Here is a 15,650-nt window from a genome sequence, read left to right on the forward strand (position 1 = left end):
ATTGGCATATTTACAAACAGCCCCAGTGGCTATCAGAAGGGGTTGGTCTTTTAGCTTCACCCCAAACTGGAAGAAACAATAAAGCAGTGTATGTTTTCTGAATCTAACCTATCTAAACATCATGGATGAAAGATCCATCATCAGATTTCTTGATTAAAATGATCTGGATATTACATTTACAAATACATCACTGTGTTTGGCAAATGATTTGGAAAATTCCATCCCACTGATTTTTAAAAAGTATGCTAGTTCAGGTGAACATGTCAAAGTTGAAGAGTGTAAAAGGAAGATGAAAAAGGAATTCTCACCTGTTTCTGATTCAACTGAAAAATAGGGCTGCCCCTGTAGGATACTGTAGACGACTTTAGCGCTGTTCCCGTAAGTCGGGTCATCAGCATCAGTTGCAGTGACTTGGACAACAAATGTGCCTGCAACGACAGGAACGTGACTTGAAAATAGATTGAGGGTCCATATGGGTCCTTGATACACACACGTAATGAGGAAGCATGATCTTATTTTGTATAAAACTGTCATGACAAGGCAGTAGAGAACTTCAGCAGGATACTAGGTTAAAAAGCCTTGGATTTCTAATGCTAAGGAAGGTGGTCAACATTTATAACTACTGTAAGGATTAGGTTAAATAGAAGCCTGGTAATGATCATGACTTTGGGTGGAACTGATTTCACTCCATCTCCAAGGATGGGATTTGACTGGATTCTTGCTCTGGTGATTCTTCCATGTTATGTAGAATTGTTATTTTTCCTAACAAAACAGAGGCTTCAAGTAATAAGATGAGCAAATTCTTTACGAGAAATATTTAGATGTTTTATAATCATGTCTGTGGATTAGGTATTTTTTTAAGTCTTGGAACTGTGACCTAAAATGCCCTTGATATCTGACTCACAGAATTATAGACTATGTCATTTAACCCTTTTGAATTTGATGCTTAGTGAGAATACAAATAACCCTTTATGCAAGTAATTTAAAATTTGTCACTGTCTCCCAGTGAAGTATTTTGATGTGGCTAAGAATGACATTAGGTAGAATTTCTTTTCTAAATTTGAATTCTGTTTGCACTCTCCCAATACAAGCAAATTAAATGCACACATATTAACTATAAAATTGGTAGTAGTACTATGCACAAATATTAATTCACCGTATTAATGTTATGAAAGTCTCTTAATATCCACCACTTAGTAAAGTAAAGGGTGTGCCCCCTAGACATCATCTGCATATTGTTTATGGATTTTTTAAAAAGTTTTCTTTGAATGTCTCTTCTCCAAATATACAGTTAGGTAAAGCAACCATCATTACTCTTCAGTCTGGACTGTAAATCCAGGCTTTTGCTTCGCATCAGGGAGATGCTCACCTGAAGACTAATGACGATATGGAGTAAGAGAAATAGGGAGGGCTGCTATCTTTCAGCCGAGGAGCCAGAGTGGGCCTTTGTGGGGGAGGCAGTGGATGAGATGGGCTCCCGTTCTTCCTCCCACTCACACCCTGCCATTTTTCATACCCTCCTCATCAGAGGAAATGCTGTTTTCTTAAAAAATAATGATAAAATGAGAGAAGAGTAATATTAGGAAACATGGGTGCACTTACATAAAGAACATAGATGGATTGTTTGAAATAGGATACTTTTAGAATTTAGCATCTCAATCCACTCTACTTAGCAAATTTTACTTATAGGAGTCTTTATTCAGTTGAGACACTACAGGAGAAACGTTGAATGGTTAAAATCACATGTCACTCACCAACATCAGACATTTCAGGAACAGTGGCCGTGTAAACCTCCTCGGTGAATATTGGTTCGTTGTCGTTGATGTCATGGATCTTGATGATGAATTCAGACTCGGGCTCCACGGGCCTCCCTGTCCTTCTGTTTATAGCTTGAGCTCGAAGGATGTAGACAGGTTTTTCTTCCCTGTCCAACCTCTTGGTGGCCTGTATGTCCCCTGTGTTTTCATTGATAATGAAGAGATCTCCTGCTCCATCTCCTGAAAGTATATATTTAAGTGATCCATCTCCTCTATCCTGGTCTGAATGTAACTAGTGTAGAAAAAAAAAATTAAAGAAAGTAAAAGTCAAGCATATGATCCTAAACTGTATCTTTATGATGCATGCAGTATTTACTTTCATTCGCTCCTTTCTAAGGGATGCAGGTTTTTTCTTTTGATTCTTTACTTAAATCTCAGTAGTAAATGCCATGCATTAATGAATATGTTTCCTTATAATCCTAGAAATGTCCAGAACTGGAGCAGAGCTTGGTGAAAATTTAGCAATCCCTGTTTTTGAAGAAGGGAAAACTAAAGGCCAGAGTAATAGCAAGATGCCCAAGGACAGTTTTAGCCTGGCTGGAATGAAACTATTTTCACTATTTTCCTATTTTCATTAGTTTTCAGATTCCACTGATATAATCTCCTCCTCACTTATATGTAAATGGACACACTAGAGAAGCAATATACTGTTGAGAAAAGGATTTTGGTTTTTGAAACAGAGAGACCTGAGTGCATTCTGCCTACATTTTTCTATCTTGATGAATTTAGGGAAGCAAGTTAATCAACTTGAATCTAATATGATGGAGTTTGTAATCACTTTTATGGGAAGTTGTGATATTTATTTACTTATTTATGAAATTCAGCTCATAGCATTTGAGAAACCAAGTGTTGCCATGAAAAATGCCTTGAAAATCCCTTGAGTAGATAATTTACAAGATCACTTGGAATAAGAACATTTAACCATCATATTTTTGTTTAATATAGGAAATAATCTTCTAAAAAATGAAGCCAGAATAAAATAGAATGCCTTGTTAAGTAGTGGGTTCCCTGCTTCTGAAGGTAATCAAGCAGCGACTGGTAAGATTAAGTAAGTTACAGTGAAATGGGTGTGGGTAAAATGCTGAATGAATGCTAATACCATTGAAGTGGAAGAAGATGATCCTAACCTGTAAAACTAGCCATATTACCTACCCCCAAACTTATTGAATTCCTCTTGTTTTCTTAGTTCCCTTTTTCCCACCTCAGAAAAAGTTTAGAAGGTATATCTCATAGGTACCTTCAGATAAGCTAACCATATTTACAAAATTTCAGAAAATGCTTTTGATTGAGGAAAACTATTAAGACCCTATTATAAGTATCAGCTACAAACTGACAAGTTAGTTTTAGTGGGAAGTCAGCTAATCTCTTTTTTCAACTCTGTCTAGAGTATAAGCTATGTTACAGCAGTAATGACAATAGCAACAGGTAAACCAACCCTATGTCCTCTTGATTAAAACTACACTAAATGCTCAGGGTAGCGTCTACAAGCACATTTGAAAACAGAATCTTAGGGCAAAGGGACTTGTTAAATATACTAACCCAGGCTTTGAGTATATCCCATGGAATGTCATTTGTACAAAATGTTAAGGAAAAAGCATTCTGTGCTCCAGTAAGTTTGGGAAATACTTCCTTTTTCTGCCTTTCTCTTGGAGTCACCCAGTGTCCATTAACCTATTAAAGGCTAGGAATGCCTGTAGTTCAAAACTGTGCTTGACTATTTAATCCTGCTTTCTTGAACTTCCTTGTGTAAAGAATCCTTGTGTAAAGGGGCCTATTAATCCTTTAAATAGATATAAACTATATTTACAACCCTTAGAACAGTTTTCCAAGAAACACACTTTGGGACACATGAGCTAATTGAATCCATCATAGTAAATTCAAGAAAACCAAGGCTCCAGTTTATGTAGTGTTTCCAGAAGCACATAGCCTGTTGGAAGACTCAGAAGATTAGAACGTGAGTGCAAAAAGAGATCTGGTAAATTATTCGTGCAACCTCCTCATTTTTTGAGACAGGGAAACTGTGTCCAATGACACACAACTAATGCTAGTTAGCTAATAGCAGAGTTTGAGAAAGAGAATATTATTCATACAATTAGTAGCCTTGAAAGCAGTTTGGCAGAAATAATGGAAGATAAATGTGAGCAGGGAAGAAAATGCTTAAAAGTGAGACAAACGCAGTAAGAATTGTAAAACAAGAGCACGCCATGATTTGTGTAATGTGATATGCTAAGGAAACGTTGAAACCATGATTACGCAGAAAGAGCCACGAGGGAAAATTTAACTCTCTGTCGTCAAATTCTAATGACTGAAGAGAGCTCTTAAAAAGCTATTTCATTAACTCATGAGTAATGAATCCAACATCACTGCCCATCGCATCCTGCCCCAGGGCAGCCATGGTTAGCAACCTGGCACAGTGCAGGGGGCACCACACCCGGAGTCCCCAGTTCAAGCTATGCTCCTGTCTCACTCCCCAAATATGAGAGTAGCTGAATCAGCCTCCATGCACCTGGTTCCTTACCAACAAAATGAGGAAAACGGAGCTACAGGACAAGGCTGTCATGAAGATCTAATTAAAGACTACATGCACTCTATTAATTCCTACATAAACAGGTGATAAAGCATAATATATGTTGTATAAATTATAAAGCACCTTCCAAAGTTAAGATATTGTTACCATTAGTTCATGATAAGCATGTTTTTGCTCTTCTTTTGACTTTGAGAGCTTTGTTGTGAGGACTTTAAAAACCTGATTCTATAAACACTCAGTATCTCTAAGGTGAAGTCTGTTATCAAAAGCCAGTATTCTACCAGGTGGCTGTTTCTGTCTTTCCATGTGATTTCTTCTATTCTTCATTCCACTAGATTATAGACTCCCCTGGCCAGTTCTTTCATCACTCTCAATGTGTAATTGTTGCACACTTAGTAGCTGAATACCACATCTGGTCACAAGATTTATTCAGGTAAAAGTAATCAGAAACTTCTTTTAAGCTGTCAGGAGGGACCATTTGGATGACTTATAGAACAAACACCAGAGACAAAATCAAAAGGGCAGTGTAGACACCAACTGAGTGTGATACAGGATTGCTCTGCAGACCCCAATTCTGATTTATCAGTATTTGAAAACAAGTGGGAAAATGCATCTCTTCACTCAGGCATTGTCTGATAATAAAAGTTTCACCACATCCCTGTCGAAGTACATTCTCTGCATCTGACAGAGTGTAGGGAGTGGAAATCTCCAGAAACCTTTCTGTGTTCTTTCCCTTCTTCTCTCCCCTTCCCTTGAGCTCCCCTGGGGCCAGTAATTTTCTCTCTTCTTAGGGAAAAGACGAAACAAGACATCAGCTCCAGTGAAAGCAATGGCGGCAACCAGACATTAGGGGTTTATTGAGCACTTAGATTTTAATTGGAGTTTTTCTTTTGTGATGTCATTCATCATGGCCACTGTAAAAGGCAGAAGTTAAACAACAACAAATAAAAGGTTGTAGGCTGCCCGAGGCATGTTTTTGCTAATTTCAGTTTAATGTGGCTGTTCCATTAAGTTTAATCATCTGGTTCACTTTTAACGATTCACCATCAAGTAAAAATTACCCACTTCCCCTGAAAGTCACATCTCATCTGGGACTGGCAGGACTTTTTACTACTGTACCTGTAGCATTTTGTTCCAGAAGGAGCTCTTCGTGTTTGTTTATCTGTTGATTTATTATTATTTTAAAGTGCAACACCCTGACAAATAGATATGGGGCTTTGGAGTTGGAAATATGGCCCTATTGAGGTTGACAGCAGAGCAGTGCCTACATCTTTTTACCTGCTACAAGTGTCAACTCTCAACTTGATTTTGACTCCAATTCAAAGACACAACACTAATTGTACAGATTTTTAGTGGTTTAATGATTTACTTAAAGCTGCTCTGTTCCTCCCATTACCTGTGTGTTGCTGAGTCACTATCTGACTCAGTAACCAAATCAAAGCTAAGCATGTGCATTCTGAGACAGAAAACAGAGTCTAAACAAAAGCTTACATACAAGGCACTCATAGGGAAGTACCTCCAACAGGCTGAGGGAAAGAATTTTGTGATTTTTTTTTTTTTTTTGCTGAAATAAAAAGTTGGATTTTTGGCTAATATGCTCACAGAGTGTAGTGCAATCGTCATGTGCCCTTGAAGAAACATAATGGTTGCCAGTCTGGGATGTCACAGGGCAGTCAGAGAACAGCTGTGGTGGTAGGATGTCTGATTGGGACTGAAGTGGAGAAACAGGAGTTACAGCAGAGAGAGAGAACACCTTTGTGCTAAATAGATTATTATTTTAAATTAGGGAAATAAATCTACCACCAAGTTAGGACAAATTGAGGCTTAACTGAATTCAATATGTATATGTATATGTATATGTATATGTATATGTATATGTATATGTATATGTATATGTATGTATGTATGTATATCTACAGACATCTCTCTTCATAATGCTTTTATATGTAATGCTAATAAATATACTTAATATTGTTAAGGCTGTGAAGAGTAGAATTTATGTCAGGAAGAAATTCAACTTTGTAGTATGTGGCAGGGATTAGGAGTAGATATTGTTTTAGAGATAATAAATAAATAGGGTTAGGTAAATAAAAATAGCTTTAAATAAAATTTTATATATCTCAGTGTGCTGTATTTGAATGTTAATGATTTAGTACGAGTTAACTAATTTATATCTGATTTATGCTGATGGCAGGGTTGGGGAGGAAGAAATTTCCTCTATCCTTTGAGGTTCTTCTTGCTGGACTAAGACTTATTGACATGAGACAGATTAACAGGAGAAAAAAACAAAGTTTAATTACATATGTACAGGGAAGCCATAGACATGGATTCCAAAGGCAGTCAGGGAGAGGGAGGGTGTATATGTCATCCTGAACCAGGGAGAAGGGGGAGGGACCTGAGGCCTCAAAGAGAAAGGGAAGCAATTCATAGGAATTTGAAAATAGTAAACATTTGATACAAAGGTTTTCTGGGCCACACAGAGGGGACACAGAGAGAAATTTTAACAGACTTTGTCACATTCCTTCCAGTCTGTCACCCCCAGGTTACATTATGACACAGCTACCTCTGGTGATAGCCCGCCTCCTGGAGTAATTCCTCCACCTAAATTCTTTTTATATAGTGGGGAGGGCAGGAAGCAAAGTGCCCTCCTGGGTCCTTTGAGCCTTGATGGTTTTCAGCTCAAAATAATCTTCACATCACAACGGCACATCTTGGAGCAGCCTGCCTTTGGTCCCTATAGCAGCATATTACTGTGGCAGGTTTAGCTAGAAATGCAAATTAAAATAAGGGAGCAATGCAAATTATTGGGCCCCCCACCTACTTCCAGGTAATTCTAATAAGTGTTCAAGTTTTAGAACCACTGCCTTAACTAGTACTATCATAATGGTTAAAAACATGGACTTGGACAAGGGAAAGAAATGGGTGTAAATTCATGCTATGTACTAGTCGTGTAATTGTGGGGAACTTAGTTAATTTCTCCAAGTCTCAGTTTCCTTCTCTACATGATAGGAATAATAATGATATTTAGTTTACAGGTACATTGACCTGAAAATAAATAAAAGTAATGTATGTAAAATGCTTCACAGAAAGCCTAGCTCAGAGAAATGCTTCAATAAATTATTCTTGCATCATAAAGAAGTAGTAATCAGAAGGTGGGTTTTGAAGGTGGAACGATTTGGGTCTGAATTCTGACTTTCCTATTAATCAACTAAGTTAAGTTTTCTTAGTTTTCATTCCATCATTTATAAGATAGAAGTCAGAATAATTGATTAGCTTTGCCAGCTATTTCTCCTCTGCTTGTCCCTTAAAACTCTCCTCTCCACTTCCCTTCCCACGTTCATTAAGCCACCTGCTCCTGTCAATTCCATCTGTTACGTATATCTAGACTCACCCATTTGCCTTCGTTTCCACTGTTGCCACCCTGGTCCAAATTGCCACCATTTCTCCGTGGCTTACTACAATGAGGCCCTCTTAACACATACTCCGTCTTGCTTTCCATCTATTTTCCTTTCTGTAACCAGACCAACTTCAACAATAACAACACCAGCTCTGAAGATGCCACTCTTCTCTAATTAAATCCTTCAGTGTTTTCTCTTTGCTCTTGGGATAAAGCTCTCATCCCCACTCCTGCATGTGGCCTCCCAAATCCACCACAGTCCGCCCCTCTCTTCAGCTTCCTCAGTCCCATTCTCTCCTCAACGCTCCTAGTTCTCGCATGCTCTTCTTAGTGCAGTTTCCTGATGATACATTACACTTTCCTATCTAGGCCTCCCAGCATGTGGTCCCCTTGGCATCAAATCCTTTTGTACATCTTCTCCTGGTTAATCCAACTCATATGTCAGGTCTGCATGACTTTTGTTCCCTCGGGGAAGCTTTCCCTAGACTGCTAGTCTAAGTTAGAGTCCCCTGTGTACACTCTCAATTTATTCCCCTATTAGCCCTTAGTGAATTCCATTTTTTGATGACTTCTTTCACAGCTGTTTCTGAGGAAAGCAGGTACATGGGACAAGGGTCATGCCATTATGAAACCTACTTAGCCAGCGAACAGAGGCCTAGTTTATTCCTTAAGTTAACTTTAAACATACCATTCTCCCTTCTTCTAGTCACCTTTATCAATTAAGTAACATTGTGACCAGGACAGAAGACAGACCTCCCCCCTGTAAATGAACCTACATGGGTAAAGAATGCCAAGATACAAATCAGCGTGGTCACCTGGATAATCCTATTCTTAAGGCAAAACTTCACAGGAAATATTAATCACCTGTACACATCATCCCTTATACTACCCCTACCCAAAAGGCCCTATTAAACCACAGACCCCAACCCCTTAAGTGTGCGTCCTCTGTAGGTCACCTGAACTGAGTGTGTACTGCTTGACGCCTCTTCTCCAGCATTGCCCACATTCCCCACAGCCCCTTTTCAAGTGCGTACTTTGTTTTAAGTAAAACTTTCTTGCTATTCAGCCTGTTGTGCTTTGTCTCTGAATTCTTTCTCATGACAAAGACAAGAACGTGGATTTTAATCAGGCGCGAGGGAGCCCCTCTGACTCACCAGTGCTAAGCACCTTGTCACTTCACTATTTCATTCAGCTTTCTAGTGTTGAATGCAACCTTTTCTCTCTCCCTGTTTTATTTCAGACAAGTAGAAATGGCTGCAGGGACCTTGGAGTAGGGGGCCTTGCCCATTCCTATCACCTAGGTGACACGGACAGGACTGTGGCCGTAAGACCACATTCTTTAGCAGCCTCCCTGAATGTCTCCTTTCTTTTGCTTTGCAAAGTTCCCAGAACATAAACTGATTCCATCCACTTGGCTGCCCTAGTCCTGGGGTTGGGGGGGCATAATTCCCATGTCTTGTAGATTCGAGCAGATGTTGGATGCCAGGTGACCTTGGCTTTAGGGATTGGTAAGGGATTTGTCTTATACTGAACAGCAGTTCAGTGGACTTCCTTTTCTCCCACTCTTCTTTCTTGCTTTCCACCACCTGTGTGTCCTCTCTTCCCATCACGACGCGAGCAAGTCTGACAATCACTCCTGCTTTCACTTTAAGGAATTCCTTTCTTGCTTGCACTTCTTTGCCTGTTCTCAAATTCTTTCAGTTCAGAGTCAAGAGCTCTCTTCTGCCAGGGTTGAGTTTTCACCTAGCACACACAGAGAGACCCCACTAGACGGGACTGCCTAACAGCATTTCCATGTTTCAATCAGCATGCTGCTAGACTGCAAGTTCCGTGAGGGAAGGCAACAGACCTATCTGGTTCATTTCTGTATTCTCAACACCCAACACATTGGCACATTAGAGATCCTTAATAACTAGTGATTGCAACGAATGGAAGAATGGATGTTATAAAGATAAAATTGGATAAAATATCAATAATCAGTGAAGATCCCTGTCATACAGAAGGCAACCAATGAATGTTAGTGTCCTCTACCACTCTTGCTTCATTTTAGGATCACTCTATGTATCAAGGTGATACATTCTTGAAGTTGCCAGATGATTCAACGTTCACTACCAAGCACTGGTCTACTCTGCACAATATGAGGGAGGAATTCGAGTTATCACTTCAGCTCTAAATAGCGTCCTTTAATACCCAGTTAAACCTCAGTACAAAAGTAAAGCCAGCTTGGATTGGATCTATTGAAGAGAGAAGACAGGTTATAAGTACCCTGAGCACATTGACCATTGTACGAACACTGGGTTCTGGGACAGAAGTCAACTGTCAAGAGTGAAGAAGCTTCAAGGTTTATTGAACCCTATTTGAAGTATCATCCTGTTGTGGAAACTAATGGATAATGAATGGAAAATACTCTGTTTCATGGAAACACTGTTTCAGAATAAAAATTATTTAACTTTGTCAGCTAAGACCATTTAAAAACACTTACTGGCCCGAGAGCTGCATATGGCAATGAATAAAAAATACTTAATATCTGCCTTCTACAAACTTGCCATATAAGCTTGGAAGTACCAACTCACATATAAAAGATAAAGGATAAAAGCAGAAATTAGACATTTGAGTACTCTTAAGTATTAGTGGGAATAATAACGTAAGTGAGAAACTGGGGAATAGCACAGAAGGAGCTTGTAAATTGGATAAGATGGAGGCAGGGAATGTGCTAGCTCTTTGAAGGTTTATGAAGACTGGAGAAGTTTAGATTACGGTAAGAGACAAATGACTTAGCAGCCAGTATGAGTGCATGGTGTGGTTTCAAGGCTCAGTGTGGCAGAAAATCAGAGGAGGCCTTGAGTATGTGCCTGGGGTAATAAAAGCAATAAAATCAGCTAAAATAGTAACACTCCCTCTCTTGAGTTGCAGGGTCACATATTTTCTTATACTGCACTCAGAAGTGCATGGGAAAATGCAGCACCCTCATTTTTTTATAGCTTATCCCTCAAGCTCTAATCCTATTGAGTATTAGGAACTTGATATTAGGTTGAATATCAAGTCAATAATTTAGTGCAGTCCAATAATGTCTTCCTGATTCAATAATACAGTCTCTTTAGATAAGTATTTTAGATAAATCCCAGTCTTTCTGGTTTCTGCTTTCTCCCTTTGTCCCTGATCCACTCCAAAATGCCATCTGGGTATACAAGGAAGAGAAATCCAGACGGCCTGTGTCAGAGGGAAATTCAGGGCTTTTAGAGCCCCAGTCCTTGTACCGTCTCTGGCCCGCTGCTCTGTCTAGATAATAACTCTCATCCATTACTTTCTCGGTGGCGTCATCTGTAGTTTTGGCAGGTGGAGTCATGATCTCAGCTCCCCAGGGCCCAAAGTCCGAGGCTAGCTCCATCCTGCAGGCCGCTTTGCCGTCACACACCCTGGCACATTCCCCATGGCACATATGCCTGGTTACAAGGTTGCTTTGTCCTGGGTAGATGCCATCTATGGGAGCATCTATCCTTTGCTTGCCCTGGAGAAGCCCTGGAAGTCACCTGGGAGCCAAAAGCAGCTTCTGCCATATCAGGTGAGAGCCCCAAAGGGAAGTGGGCAAAACCCCCCTCTGCTTTTACCTTTACCCACATACTTTCCACTGCTGCCCCTGGGACTTCAGACACCTGTCTCAGGACAGCAGAAATGACTGCAGGTATATACAGGGCTGTGTGTTTGTATATTTAATCACCAGGACTATGAAACGCCTCCCTTAGTTTCAGAAATACCCTACCATGTGAGTTTGGGTGGGAGGAAGAAACAATTCCCTCTATGAAACTGAGAAGGTAACTGGGGCGGAAGCATTACCTACAGCCCAGAGCCTGGCACTAATAATTTTTGGTGACATTTATACATTATACAAAATTATACATTTATAAGTATAATTTATGAGTTTTTTCTAGTTGGACAGGCCCATCTTTTGATATGTTAAATGGGCTCTAAAAGAATCTAGAAAATCTTTTTTTCTCTGACAAAACCTAGGATCAGGTTGCCTCCATATCCCATCTTCTTTTTCTATTACACCATGTTGGCTTTTATAATGATCTGAAAAAATTATATTCTTCTATGCAATACAAATAATCTGATTGATTTTTATGACAGTGGACATATTTTATCTTTAAAGCATTCTGTTGTATGAATCATTAGGCAACTGGCCTGGCTGGGATTTGGGAAAATAGTAATACAGACATTTATTGGCTCATACAATGGGGCCAGGAAATGTGCCTCACTTGTTACATGGATTATGTAATTTGTTATTCATCATGATCCTTCTATCCCCTCTTAACTGATGAGGAAACTGAGGCAAGATAAGAGTTAAGTAAATTCTTAGCAACATACCACCAACAGGAGCAGGCCTTGGTCTGATACCAGAATCTGTTTCATTAATCACAACACAGACATTTTCTCTGGATGTTTACGTTCAGTTCTATGAATATTCATTAAAGGCTTATTCTGTACCAAACGATATTTTAAGTGCTAAGTTACAAAGATCTATCTAATTCAAGATTATCAAACCTCTGCACTATTGACAGCTTGGGATGGCTAACTCTTGGTGGTGAGACCTATCCTGTGCATTACAGGGTGTTCAGCAGCATCCCCGGTCCCTACCCAGTGGATACCCATTGCACCTTTCAAACAGTGGCAGCCAAAAAATACCTGCAGACATTGCCAAACATCCCTTGGGGGACAAAATTGCCTCCACTGAGAATTACTGACTGACTTCTCTCTCTCTTCTTATCTTTCCATCTTTTCTCCCATAGGGTACCTTCAAGCTTTTAAAATACATTCAAATAATATCATAAAGTGTTCTGCATGTTCTGAGATTCAGGTGACCCCACTCAATTCAATCTGTTGTTAGATTTAATAACCATTGAAACAGACCTTGTGGTATGTGGAGGAGAATTTTTGACAAAGTGCTAAAAGCAAGAGAATTTTAAATCTAAACTCAGAAGAAATTTATTAATTCTCTTGACATTTGTCATTTGTACTCAATACCTTGAATTTAATGTCAAAAGTACCAGAGAAACTATTAAATGAGTAAAACTTTAGAGCTATAATAATTGTGGTAGACAGAGTATTAGCTCATCCCAAAGATGTCCATGTCCTAATTCCAGGAACCAGGGACTGTGTTGATTTACCTGGTAAAAAGGAATCTACAGATGTGATTAGGTTAAAGATGTTGAGATAGGGAGATTATCCTGGATTATCTAGGTGAGCCCAATGTAATCACCTGTGTCCCTGTAAGAAAAAGATGTAGCAGAGACTTGGAGCCAGGAGGAAATGCGACAAGGGAGCAGAGGTTAGAGAGAGAGAGTGTGTGTCTGCGTATAAGAGAGAGACAGAAATAGAGAGAGAGATTTGAAATGCTCTGCTCCTGACTTTGAAGATGGAGGAAAGACCATGGACCGAGGAACGTAAGCAGCCTCTGGATGCTCGAGAGGCAAGGAGATGGATCCTCTCCCAGAGCCTCCAGAAGGACATCTTGTAGATCTTTGCTTTTAGCCCAGTGAAACCCACTTCAGACTGTGACCTCTGGCACTCTGAGATAATAAATTCGTACTATTTTAAGCCACTAAATTTGAGGTAATCTGTTACAATAGCAATAGCAAACTAAGGCAGTAGCTCCATATCTTTGGAATTCAAGGTGAACTGAAACTGCATGTGGTCCCTAAAGAATCCTAGCAAGGAGTAAGGAAAACTATGACAATTACTGTATGTCAGGTACTGCAGGAATGCTTCGTGTGTTATGTCAGTTAATTGTCATAATGACTGCAGGAGCTAACCTTTATTTTCTCCATTTTTTCAGAGGAACTGAGGTCTGGGAGGTTAAGTAACTTACCCAAATTAAGGGCAGAGCCAGGAAGGATACCAAGATCTGCCTGACTCCAAAGTTTATGCTCACTCACACCTAATATACTGCCAAACAAGAAACTTCACAATAATTACAAACATCTCTGGATCGCTGTATTTATTATATTAGACCCCTGGCTAAGTTATTTGTAAACTTCTGTTGGCACATATGATAGAAACTGTAATTGATGTTATTGTTCACTTGGGATTTATCAGTTAAACAAGTGCTTTTTGGTTCATTCACTGCATGAAGTTATTTCCCCAAAAAGGCTTTGTGTACTGCTTTTCGCTTGGCTCTGAAAGTCCAAGGCCTTTGGCAGACTGCAGCTTTAGACTCAGCTCCTGCTTAGTCTAACATTTCCATTTTCAAAAAGACAGTGGTAAATCAAACTGAGAGCCAGATACCCAGTCAAAAATTGATTTAGTGAGGCATTGTAACTCCGCAGTTACAATCCTGCCTTTTTGCCTTACAGTGTAATCTCTTTAGCAGTTGCCAAATCTAAGAACATATACACACATGCCCACTCCCCAGCCCCTCTCTCTCTCCCTCTCTTTCTGACACATAAACTTTGGAAGAAAATATTAATAGATAAATGCAGACATTTGATGATTCAAGTGATGGAAGTGAAAAAAAAACATGTTCCTAATGAGCTAATGAACTTTTTCCAAAATGTGCTTTTTTTCTTCAAAGGTAAAAAAGTATGTTGAATATAATATTGTTATGTTGATAAAACAAGGAGTTTGCTTGAGAGAGGGACTATTTCTTGTTCAAATTCCTAATTCTCAAGCATCCTGTATGTGCTCAATAAATGTTGATTAAATTGAATACTGTAGCCTATTCACATAGATCCAGGTGAACGATTCTGCAGAAAACCAGCTTATAAATTCTTAAATGATCTGAACAGCCCTGCTTCTCTGCCCCCATCCCTCCCTTCCTCCCCTTCTCCCTTCCTCCATTCCTTTTCCTTTACAGGAATTGACTGTGAAACAACAGTAAAGAGAACTGTGTACTACCAGGATGGCCACACTAGGCAAAGTGTGTTCACGGCGAAGTTAGTGCCATGAACTTACATGCTGTTCTCACAGAGCTCCAACTCCTAGGATTTAGGGGATGGTTTCATTTGCCTATCATGTCTGAAATACTCTCTGATATTTTGGTATCTTGATAAGGTGGTATAAGGAAGATTGTTAGACTCAGTCACGTCAAAAAAGCTGGACTCCGCGGCTTTGGCACCCTGCTGGCGGTGGTGTTGTGGTTTCTGGGACTCTCTTTCCTCACACACAGAAGGACTTAGTCCTGCTCAACTGGAAGTGTGCTTATAGGGGTCACCTGAGGCATGGTTGTACGTGTGAAAGAACTTCATAAACTGTAGTGCCTGATACAATGTGAGGAAATATTATCATTGCCTCCTATCTCATTACAAATTGTCTACAATGAAAGCCTGCTAAAGAACAGTCTGTAATGCCTTTTCGCTTGCCAGAGGATGATTTCTCTTGTGTCATTTCTGTTCTGTCTCTCCCCATCCTGCACCCTCCCATTCTTTAGAAGTTACTTGATTTGCCAGTGCCATAAAGTTCCAACTGCTGAATCATCATTTTAAAACTCTTTTTAAAGTACTGCCACTCAAGTTTGTCCAAGTCAATTTTCTTGATTTGGTTTTAAAACTGAATTTCCCTTTAAGGGCAGGTGGATTGATAATTGCCAAGATCATAACTCTAACACATGGTAAATAGCTTCCCCACTTTTATTCTCTTATTGGGGGGTAGATTGAGCATTCAAGATACAAATAGTGTTATCACAATGAGAATTTCTTTTTCTTCTCTTTTGAGTGTATCTATATAAGATAATGGATGTTAAATGAAGTTGGTGTGGTCCCCAAACCATCATACTGTGCACCTTAAAGCATACAGTGATGTACATCGATTATTTCTCAATAAAACTGCTGTAAAAAGATACATATAGGTTAGAAAAGTAATTTCTTATAGTCCATTCTGCTTTACTTGATTTCTAAAGGGGAAGTTCACATCCCAG

The 15,650-nt window shown here is 39.4% G+C and overlaps 1 protein-coding gene across 2 annotated transcripts in view; it reads right to left on the reverse strand.

The window, feature by feature from the left end:
• The window catches only part of CDH6 (cadherin 6), a 148,205-nt gene that overhangs the window by 26,077 nt on the left and 106,478 nt on the right, over nucleotides 1–15,650 (reverse strand). For both annotated transcript variants that reach the window (XM_017656048.3, XM_037001668.2), the window contains exons 3-4: nucleotides 1,755–2,049; nucleotides 309–428 (exon numbers count right to left, since the gene is read on the reverse strand). In XM_017656048.3, coding sequence (XP_017511537.2) covers nucleotides 309–428; nucleotides 1,755–2,049 — 415 coding nt within the window. The remainder of the gene's footprint in view (nucleotides 1–308; nucleotides 429–1,754; nucleotides 2,050–15,650) is intronic.

This window comes from Manis javanica, chromosome 1, assembly GCF_040802235.1.
Source record: "Manis javanica isolate MJ-LG chromosome 1, MJ_LKY, whole genome shotgun sequence".
In the NCBI taxonomy this organism is placed as follows: domain Eukaryota; kingdom Metazoa; phylum Chordata; class Mammalia; order Pholidota; family Manidae; genus Manis; species Manis javanica.